Raw genomic sequence first — 11,148 nt, 5'->3', positions numbered from 1 at the left:
AAAAAAAAAAAAAAAAAGATGAAATCGTGCTTTAGTGAGGTTTCCAAACACAGAAAAAGAGAAATGGATCCAACCCAAAGCAGTGAAAACATAAAATATGTAAATTTAAGTGGGAGCAGACCAAAAAGAGTTTGTTGGGTCTTTTTTTTATCTGTTGGCGCAATCTGTTCCAATAGCGCAGTGTTCCACCAGGCGCGCTCTGTCCTCCTGGAGCTTCATTTTTGCACATCTTTTTTTTTTTTTTTATCCACAAAATACACGCGAAGACGCACGCTGCTCTATCTGTTCACGTGCGCGCGCCACTGCCTCTTTGCAGCAGAGTGACAGTGAACTTGGCCTAAAGCGAGCTCTGCTGGTGGCTCCGAGAGGATGCAGATTTATCTTGGTGCTGCGGCTGACCTCCCGATGAACCTGCGCAGCCTCCCCTCTCTATCTGCCGGCAATGCGCCGCACATGGGGCCCTGTCGAAACGTCTCCCTCTGAAATATTGGCAAAAGGGTTCCAGTTCCAACTATTTGCACACATGGAACATCCTGTTTCACTTGGGTGCGAGCTCCATCCGAAAGGGTTGAATTCAGCTTTTTTAGGATCGAAAAGCAAAGATGCTCAACATTAAAACCTGGTTTAGTATTTGGTGAAACTCTAATTTTTATGGGTATAATCCCTACATCATTTCAAGATAAAAGAAAAACACAAATTCCTCCTGAATTAAAAAATAATTTAGAGGTGTGGTACTTTTTTTTCTTCTTTTTCGTCCGTTTCCATTATGAAAATGTATTTCAAACAGGAGAAAAACCCTAAAATAAAACTATTACATTCAACACACTTTGTTAGACAAGTTATCATTTAACTATTCTAGAATAGTATTATAAAGAAAATGTTTTGCTTTTGTGAAAATCTGCTTGAAGTTCCCCAAAATGTTTTTTTTGTGTGCAAAAGGATGCGCATCGACTCTTCAACTGATGTAACACAAGAAAATGGGCAAAAAGATAAACGAAAGTTTTCTGTAAAGATATTTTTACACAATTGATGCCATTATCCACTCGTGCTTTTGTTACCAGTGTCCGCTGGTGGCCGGCTTCGCCCCTGATCGCGCGGACAAGAGGTCACCACAAAGCGAGAGTGAGTTTTTGGAGAGGTCATTTGAACTTTTCAACCTCAGAACACAATGAGACTGGTTCGACACAAAACGGAATTCCTCTAAAACGTTTCCCCGCTGCTGCTGTTTCATCCGTGTTGTGTTTACTCGACACTGTTTACCCCCCGAAATCCACAGCCTCTCACCCACATGTGTAGCGCGCGACACAGCTCCTGCCAACTTTGCCCGCGCCTGAAAAGTCGCCGACATTCAGAAAACAATCACTTTTTGCGGTCTGCGAGGCTGCAGGGCCTGTGGCCGCGCGCATCTTCCCACAAGCAACTTCCATGCTCTGCGGACTCTCCAATGTAATAAAACGACAAGTTTGTGGGGGTGGAAATGGACACAGAGATAATTATCCAACATGTAAAAATGGATTATGAGTTACACCACAGATGGAGGAGAGCCAGTTACGCAGGGAAGGAAGCAATTAAATCGCCACGAGCCGAACCCAACCCTGTGCAACATCTGCCCAGACCAGTATCCAGCACTCCACAACTGACAAATTAGTATAATGGACTAATAGGGACGGATAGATGGAGCGAGTACAATAATAAGACTGTTTAACACGGGATGGCTGTTCCCAGGCTACCGACCAATCTGCAGAAACTCACCCAGGGCGCGCGCTCCCCATCCTGCAAAACGTCCGCTCCAAAAGAACACAAAGCCCTGCACCGGTCAAGTAACGCTTCCAGCGCGCAAGGGGAGACTCAGACGAAGCTTCGCCCTCCACGCGATTATATGTTATGTGCAATATACTGTCAACTCCCCAAAACCATAAAACTTACTTTAATGGCTACCACGTGACCGTTTATGGCCAGTGAGCCTATCTGGCCGCTCTCCGGATGATTTTTACGATCTAATTCATAGACAAAACCCCCATTCATTTAGCACCTAAATGTCAGGGAGCCAGAATCAACCCCCCCTAATAAAGTTTACAGCCAGAAAAGTCGAGCTGATTCTCCGAGAACACACAGGACAGCCTGCCTGTATGGGGACGCACGGCCCTTGAAGCCCCCACACAGTTCAAGGTGAGTCAAAGCTTTGATTCAAAGGGAAACCTGTTGATTTACCTTGAAGAATTTTAAACAACGAAAGTTTACAAAAAGTTTTCATTCCAGTAAAAACTTTATTATCGCCGCCATCTTTATTCTTATAGCATATTTTGACTTCCAGTCTTCAAGAGGGAACAAAAAAAGAAAACATTTTCCAAAAAGAAAGCTTGGCACGATGAAGTTTTACGCACAGGCACAGGGATTTACCGTGGGACCGTCCACACAGAAAACAGCGAGACAAAAGCACGTTTCTTTACTAAGATGCTGCGCCCAGGTGAACACCTCAAACACAAAGCTGCTGGGAAAACAAAGAAAACAAGGCACAGCTACTGTACACACAAGGGTGAGGCGGCATGCACCTCTGCCCACACATGTGCGCACAGCGACTACCACACAAAGGCTTTTTTGATGCTGGTTCTACTTCTGGAAGCTGATTTTCTGGCAAGTTTGTACAATACATCAAACCAATAAATACACACATTTTTTTACAGTACATACAGAGAAATCCAGGCTGAACACAAACTCTCTGTCGAGACAGAAATATCTGCAAGTGTTTGCGCCAACTGTGTTTTTTTCCAGCCTGGACAAAAATAATTGTAATAATTTAAAAAATCATGTTTCTTTTTCCCTAAAACTAGACAATACTGTACATAATCCACATAAGCATTAACACGATGAAGGTTTTAAAGAAAATTATATTTAGGAATATAATGGGGACTTTTTCTGGACATGGAGAGGTGCCCCTCGCCCCGGACGCACAGTCAACAAGTCTTTTTTTTCTTCAAAAGTGAAAGAAAAGTTGATATGGCAATTTTTTAAAATTTTTTTGCACTTTTCTTTATTTATTTATGTATGTCGTACGTGCTCTTCGTTATCTGGAGGGAGATCACGGCCTGTAGGCTCCCCCGCCTGCAGCCGCCATGCTCATGCTCTTCAGCTTATTGTCCTTCTTCCACTTCATCCTGCGGTTCTGAAACCAGATTTTGATCTGTCTCTCTGAGAGGCAGAGGGCGTGCGCGATCTCGATCCTCCGTCTGCGGGTCAGGTACCGGTTAAAGTGGAACTCTTTCTCCAGCTCCAGGGTCTGGTACCGGGTGTACGCGGTTCTGGCCCGTTTCCCCTCAGGTCCGGAGAGATCTTATGCGTAAAAATGGAGACAAACATATGAATCAGCAGGGACTTTTACAGTAAATAAGGACAATTTAAATACATTAGATTCAATTTCTGCAGATTAGCTTTCTAAACATGACTGAATAAAATTAAAATATTTCCTTAGTAAAAATAAAAATGTATTTAGGAGCAAAATTGACATGTTTTAAACATATTTAAATCAATTAACTAATCAAAGAACTAAAGAAGAATATATTTAGCCTTTCCTGAGTTTGATTTAACTTTATTAATGTTACACTCAGTGTTGCATGCTGTGATTTTAAATCGTCCCGTACCTGGACAAAAGTGCAAACTACCAAACAGGTGAGGGGCGCCTTTTTTGGCGCCATTTACCTTTTACGTGGAAAAACATTGATTTAGGGTGTGTATCATATTGTGAAAATATATTCATTTTTCCCTAAAAGATGCTACGCTTCCTAAATAATCCGTTATTTAACAAAAATAAAGTGTTTACCGTGGCTGATGTGGAGTTTCCTCATCCACGGGTATATCTGGGGCTGTGCTGAGTCGCTGGCATTCTGGGGAGTTGATGGTGCGCTTCCCGCCGCCTTCTCTTCCTCCAGGGGGGAAGCTTTGGACACACAGTCCCGAGAAAGCAGCAGCGCGCCGCCGTTGGAGCTGGCGCACGGGGCGGCCGCGGAGTTCTTGGCGGATCTGTGTTGGGATTGCGCCTCGGTGACCGGGGGCGAGCTGGCGACCGACGAGCACGGGAGAGGGTCAGGCGGGGGTGACAGAGAAGAGTTCCCAGCGCTGCCGGTGGACTGACCGTGGCTGTATCTCACGGGCTCCACCGAGGCTGCCGTCGCCGCCGAGTGACTCGGGGAGTAGCCCGTCGCGCGCTCGCCGCCCACAAAGTGTCCTCCGGCGCCCCGTCCGACTGTCAGGTCCATCCCGTTGTATCCATAGCCGTACCTGCTGGAATGCATGGCCGCTGAGTCTCTGTATTGCTCGTTTGCTGTGCTGTGGTCTCCATAATTATGTAACTGGAAGTCCGCGCCATTGGGATAGCGACCGCAGAATGAGTTCACAAAATAGGAGCTCATTTGTTGACAGTTCCTCCGTTTGTAGGTTTTGTTGCTTTTATGATGATTGTTGTGGAAAGCAAACAGCATAAACCTGCGTTCTTGATTTGTGGCTCTTATGGCTTAGTGCGTCCTATAGCACCCTTGCACAATTTATGATGAATTATGGAAATGAGTGGGACATGGACTTGATTCTCTCTTACGTAGGCACCCAAATATGGGGTACGGCGGGGAATCACGTGCTTTTGTTGACCAGTCGTAAATCCTGCTCGGTGACCTCCAGAGGTAAACTCGCGCACGCAGGAAATACTGGGTGGGATGTAAGGGGCGCGCGCCTCTCCGCGCGAGCGAGAAGGGAGGGCTTTGCTGTTTTGGATTGTCGCGCTGCGCCATCCTCTGGCGCAACTGTTGCACTGCCTGTCTGCGGCGTTTCCAGAGGCTTGAGCTCCACGCGGGGTTATTCGGAGGTTAACGATCATTGCGGCAAAAAAGGTTCCCTAACAATACAACAAGTGACACGCTGCGAGCGCAATCTTTGCAGTGATAGTGCGCAGGAATAACTCAATCAGAATGCGCTATGCATGTTGAGATGGGCGGTGGGAGTAAATATCTTTGCAGATAATAGAATACAATCCAATTCAGAACTGCTCTGTGCTTTTTTAAATATATATACATCCATAAAATGATCTAAATAACTAAACAACTGCGCGTAACGAGGACAAAAGACTAGATTTGAAACAGGAAGACGCAGGAAAAACGCAACATAATCGAGCAATGCAACAGCGTTTCGTCCAGGGCCTGTCTTTGAAGCCACTTCGAAAATGTATTTCCTTCATATGCGCGCTGTAAAGCAACCAGCGCTGTAAGCGGGTTAAAACTATAACGATGCAAAATCTGCGGGAGTGTGGATGAAAGTCTTTGCGCCTCTTTTGCATAAAACGATGCTGATTAGGTTCAGTTTAATGGGAACAGTTCAGTCAAAACGGCTAAAAGAGAAATCTGATCAAGCTGACTTTTGGTGTTTTTGCTGGAATGATGCCAGTGTGAGACGTGGAAGACGGAACATTTATTTTTACATTTTTATTTTATACAAAAGGATATAATTTATAAAGGAAATGTAAAGACACAAAACTATAAAAATAAAAATGTGTTGTTAGACACTCTTAGTTTATTTTTTTTACCCAAAAAACATCAGATCTTGATTTTTTTATCCCTATTTTTGAAATAAATTTAAGTTTAAATGGAAAGAAATTACACATTTTTGACAAAATTATGCTTCAAACAATCTTAAAAAACACTATTAAAGCCACATGCTATGATCTTTTATAAGCGTTAGTTCCATAAATGGATACGCTGCTTTTTGCACATAACAAAACATAAAAACTTTAAATGTTCTATAATTAAATAACAAAGACAACACCCAGGACCCAAAGCGCAGGCGTGAAGCCTCCATAAAGTCTCGGCAGTCCGTTTGTTTTTTCTGCTCGTGGAATTTTTATGGCTCCTATAGTCTCTGGAAGGCAAAGACTTGTCCTCTGGTTCCCCTCCACGCGGCCTTTCCACCCCCCAGAGCTGTTCATTTTCTCTGCACAATTTAGTGTTCTTGCAAGACTCGAGCGAGCAGACAGATTGTTGGTTCTTCTGACCCAGGTGTGCGCGCGCCCGCGTGGAGGTCACTGCTGCCCGAAGGTGTTGCGTTGCGCAGGAGTGGAATGAAGGCAGAGCATGCGCTGCGGACTCTGCTGCTCGGACATTTTACTGCAGCTGATTTACGGCCGGCCAATGGCGACAAAGTTCCCACGAAAATTGAAACGCAAGAAAAGGGACGGAGTGCGCGCCGGTGTCTGACAGGGAGGGAGGGAAAAGGAAGGAGGGGGTCACTTGTAGAGAGGAAAAGGAGGGCGGGACAATGCAGGCCCCCAACTCTCTGGTGCAAATTAGTCACGGACAATAAAGGTAAAATTTTATAATAATTAAGGATGAACCTTCTTTACGCACGAAAAAAGAAATAATTCAGTAAAAAGAAAAAACTTTTCAGTGATATAAATAAAACATGTATAATAGTAATATGTAATATAATAAAACGATTTTCAATAATATATTATCCATATAAGGTATTTTAATCCTTAAAGAATCCATATGTTAGATATTCTTCAAAGAAAATTAGCTTTTTTCCTCTATTTTTATTGTATCAAATGTTTATTTTTACTTTAATGAAAATGAAATCTGAATTGATTCATCAAAATAAACACATTGAGATAATTTACTGCCTCGAAATTATTAAAACATATATTTAAAAAATAAAATTGTTTATTTCATCTTTGACAGGAATAAATACAGTTTTGAGAATTTAAAAACAACAGAGCTCCTTCACGTTTTGGACGTGATTTATTGTGTAGAAACCGAGACATTTGACTGTTTCAAATGCACCAAAACCAGAACCAAAATGCTCCACCAAAAAAGAGGATAAAGCCAAAATCTGCATTTCCACAATTAAATTCTTAACATGTAACACAAAGTGAAAAAGGTTGAGTGTCTTCATTCAAAACTTCAGCAGGTGAGATTTTCATTCAATGCAAGCAGGAAAACACGCGTGCACACAAAAACAGGTCACAGTTTGTCCAATTGCAGATAAAAAAACAGCTGCACGCTTCTCGTTTTTCCACAAGAGGGCGACAAAGAGCGCACATTCTGGTTCCTTTTCTTAAAAGATAAACAGCCAATTATCACAAACCACACGTCACCAAAGAAACCCAATGTCAACCTTATAGATTAGAAAATTAGTATTTTTAATTTATTTCATATGTAAATGAAACACGACTAATGTCACATCAGAAGATTTCAACATTTTAGCCAAAAAAAAAAGATTATTTTAAAGAGAGACTTCCGTTCAGACCCTATCAGTTCAGAATGAGCAAACATGCCATGGACACAGAAGCTGCGGGGGTCCTACCTCGTCAGAGGAGGTGAAGGTGAGGGGAGGGCGTGGAGCAGGTGCAGATGACGGAGGAAAGTCTCGATTCCTTTAGTCAGAAAACGGAGCCCATGAGGGTTTCTTCCACACAGTTGTCCGGAATAATCCTTTCACCTTCAGCTTGGAGCTCCCGCATCGTTCCATCCGGAATGAAAAGAGCAGGAGGTGGAGAGCGAAGGCGCGTGAGGAGGATCGTGGAGTCCTTTTTAAATGACAGGCGGCTCTTTTCTGCTATTGGAAATTAAATATATATATATAAAAAAAAGTTCATGTTCACGGCTCCCTCCCACGTGACGCGCTGCAGCCAATAGGCAGCCGAGGCGCGTCGTAAAGTTGGACCGCTACGCTGTAAATTTTCATAAACAACAACGGATTTATGACCCGGCGCCGGGGAGAGGAGGGAGGGAGGGGGAAAGTGGGGGAGAAAGGGAGGGGTGAGGCGCCATCTTGCTGAGACTTTGGGAGCAGCTCAGCAGTCATCTGCAGCTTGTCCCATCTCGCATCCTCATAGCTGACATTCTTCCACTGCGCCGTTTTCCAGTGCGCTCCAAAGTGAACTTTATCTTGTTTCGATCAGTAAAATGTTCTCACGATTTTCTTTAAACTTTTGTCTTCAAATTCATTCTTTCTAAAGCAATTTTATCCAAATAATAAACTTTATAGAATTCGTGCGACTGTTCCAACGTTTTCTGCTATTTGTATTCACAACATTTTTTCTTTTGGCTAAAATGTGTTTAGTTTTTACATTAAATATGACGACAAATAAATGTAATGACATTAAATATTTTATTAGCCACACGATTTTAGAAATAATAAAAAATTACAAAGGAATCTGTTTACAATACTCAGCGGAACATTCGGAATTTCTGTGCGTAAAATGGCGAGCTTTACGCATCCAAAATGCATTTAAATGCCTGGAAAAAAATATTCAAATCTCATTTCAAAGCAAAAAGCCTAAGATAGCAAAGTCATATTTTTTAATACATTTAATTGAATTTAAAGTAGTTAGCTGATCTAAAAAGCTGCTTTTGTTGCTGTCTTACGTTTTGTATATATCTGGAGTGGGTTTTCGAATCCTGAAGAGCAAATAGATTTATAGTTTCTTCTTAGAGGAATGCAAATTTTAAACGAGGACTAAAATACTATTAGTGCATAGAAAGATTTGTCCCTTCTTATCTCTCCCCCAGGAAAACAGTGATCTAACTCTGTCCATCTCTATGGTCACTTTGCAGTTTGGGATTCCACCTCTGCGCTCTCTGGGTCTTCTGGATCGGACAGGGCCTGAACCCCAGCGTGCGCCTGCGCGGGGCCCGACTGTTCCTTGTGGTCCTTCTTCCACTTCATCCTGCGGTTCTGGAACCAGATTTTGATTTGTCTCTCCGTGAGGCTCAGGGCGTGCGCAATCTCGACCCTGCGCCTGCGGCTCAGATACCGGCTGAAGTGGAACTCCTTCTCCAGCTCCAGGGTTTGGTACCGGGAGTAGGTCTGCCGTCCCCGCTTACGATTTGGATCTGTAAAATGAGGGAAAATGTCAAATTAAATGTTTAAAACGGAACTTCCTGTCAATTATTACAAGCCAAAATGTTCCTGAAAAGTGTGCCAACAATAAAATGTCAACAACGGGGTGTCGTAAATGCATCTGTAATTGCCTTTTCATTGTGCTTCATAATTTCACATCATCCCCCACACAGGCCTCTTTGCGTAACACACATTTACCAAACAGCTTTCATTTTTTTCCTCTCTTTTCTGCGTCAATTTAAAGTGGTCCTGCTGGGATGTTTGGCTCCTGCTTCCTTAAATACCCTCCATGTTTTTCCAATTAAGAGCCATGTTCTGCTCACCAAACGAACTGCATGTGGGCTTAATGAATTGCACGCAATCTTTAAATGAAAGCCCGGAATGCCAAGGCTGCGTTGTCGTTAGCTGGTGGAGGCGGCGGTTTCAGGAGAACCTCTGCAGAGGAGAGAGGAGCTGCAGAGAGCAGGAGAGCTGATTTACACAACAGCCGCTCTGTTTTACAACCACAAAGGGGAGAAGGAGGCTGCAAGAGTAATAGAAGAGCAGAGAAACCCCCCAGCGGTGAGGTCTCTGCTCATGGTGAAAGCACAGAAGCGCAGGCCAAATGAATTTATGGCTGCAGAACTCATTAGTTGCGCAATAAAAAATTTACGATTCTTTCCATGCAACAGCATCGAACTTTTAGAAATAAAAAACAGCGGCTCGATTCTGATTTAGCCCATACCTGATGCCTGCATCCAGGGGTACATCCGGTGCTTGTTTGGAGGTGGAAAGTGGGGTCCCGGACCCGGATGACAGCTGCCATCGCTGAACAGACGGTTCTGGTCAAAGGGACTGTAGCGCAGAGCGTCCCCTCCGCGCGCATCGCCTGAGGTAAACACCGGATAGCTCCGGCTGGCTGCGTTATTGGCGCCGTAAACTCCCGAGAGAGGCGGCGCGCAGGAGACGGCCGCAGAAGTCCGAGAGGAGCCCTGCTTTTCTCCACAAGCTCCAAAAGTGCTCCAAGCGCGCTCTGCGCTCGGGAACAGGGAACTCACCGCCGCGGATTTGCTCAGAAGACCGTCCACATAATAAGAACTCATATTTTTTCCTCTCAGATTTGTTGGCCCAGAATCCCCGGTGTCGTTTTTACGAGGTAGCGTGATATATGACAGCAATACACCCTAGATTTACACCAAACCCCATTTTCCTCTGGACCAAAGAACTCACCCATGTGACTCCGGCCTGTTCACTCTCCTCCAATCAGCGCAGGCGTCGCTTTCATTATGGAGCCGGGTTTCAGAGGAGGTTAACACTTCACACGTAGACACATTTAGATACACACAGGAGAGAAACCTCCATGTTGGGGGAAAATTAATGAACACAAAAGTCATGTTTGTGTCAGATTTAGCTAAATTTATGCAAAAACATAAACCTGTCTTATTTGTTTGTTTGTTTTTTACTTTATGGCACCACAGTCTACAACCTTTAATGCTAAAAGAGCCTTTTGGTCCAGTTTCTTAGAGACCAAAACCCATGAGAGACACGTTGTTTACAAAATTATTCTTTTATTATAGTATTGTGGCCGTGATGCCATTCATTTTTAAAATGTAGTTTTAAACATCGTTTAAAGTGTTATATTTTTCTTTATAATAAGCTTATTTTACTGTTGGTAACATAAAAGTTCCTTTCAAAATAAAACACGATTTCTTTCAAATCAGATTCTCCTGTTGCAGCAGATTTACTTAAAATAAGAATAAGAAAACATCAAAGATGACATTTCTATCATTGTGACTTTGGTCGCTTTTTTCCTCATAAACAACATCGGTGTGAATTGCATTTTTTATGCAAAATATATACAAATAATTGCAGTTAAATTAAGCACTACTCAGACAATAAGAATATGTGCTTTAAATGTATTCTAATAGTAGATTGAAGTTTTTGCCATCTTTGTGCTCAGTTATCTGACATGTTAAATATCTAATCATGAATGTCAAAACTTAATTAACACTAAAACAAATTAAGCTGAATAAAAAGACCACTGTTTATTCAAATTATTTCCACAAGCTGAAGATCCACAAGAGAAGGAATAAAAAGAGCAGCTTCAGCAGCAGACCCTGCACTAGATAAACAGAGTGTTTGTGTGTTTTCATACAAACAAGAAAAACGATGATAAAATATTGACAACAAACCATTAAGACATTTAAAAAATCATAAAAATACAGATGAGTCCACATTATTAAAGATAGAACACTATCATTTTAAAAGAACATTTGAAAAACAGAATAAATT

The 11,148-nt window shown here is 42.7% G+C and overlaps 3 protein-coding genes across 3 annotated transcripts in view; all 3 read right to left on the bottom strand.

Moving 5' to 3' along the window:
* The window catches only part of hoxa4a (homeobox A4a), a 13,514-nt gene extending 6,044 nt beyond the window's left edge, over positions 1–7,470 (bottom strand). Inside the window, exon 1 of the mRNA XM_024296546.2 lies at positions 7,339–7,470. The gene's annotated coding sequence lies outside the window, so the exon portion shown is untranslated. The remainder of the gene's footprint in view (positions 1–7,338) is intronic.
* Positions 2,248–4,625, bottom strand: hoxa5a (homeobox A5a). The gene is made up of 2 exons (XM_024296534.2): positions 3,818–4,625; positions 2,248–3,330 (listed from the first exon to the last, which is right to left on the bottom strand). Exons 1-2 carry the CDS (start codon positions 4,473–4,475, stop codon positions 3,080–3,082), a joined length of 909 nt encoding a protein of 302 aa, XP_024152302.1. The 5' UTR covers positions 4,476–4,625; the 3' UTR covers positions 2,248–3,079.
* LOC112161388 (homeobox protein Hox-A7) lies at positions 6,755–10,078 on the bottom strand. The gene is made up of 2 exons (XM_024296472.2): positions 9,602–10,078; positions 6,755–8,870 (listed from the first exon to the last, which is right to left on the bottom strand). The coding sequence occupies exons 1-2, from the start codon at positions 9,957–9,959 to the stop codon at positions 8,581–8,583; spliced, it is 648 nt and encodes a 215-aa protein (XP_024152240.1). The 5' UTR covers positions 9,960–10,078; the 3' UTR covers positions 6,755–8,580.
* Between the last annotated feature and the right edge of the window lie 1,070 nt (positions 10,079–11,148).

This window comes from Oryzias melastigma, linkage group LG11 (genome assembly GCF_002922805.2).
Source record: "Oryzias melastigma strain HK-1 linkage group LG11, ASM292280v2, whole genome shotgun sequence".
Lineage (NCBI taxonomy): Eukaryota > Metazoa > Chordata > Actinopteri > Beloniformes > Adrianichthyidae > Oryzias > Oryzias melastigma.
This window is presented reverse-complemented; position numbering and strand designations above follow the sequence as displayed.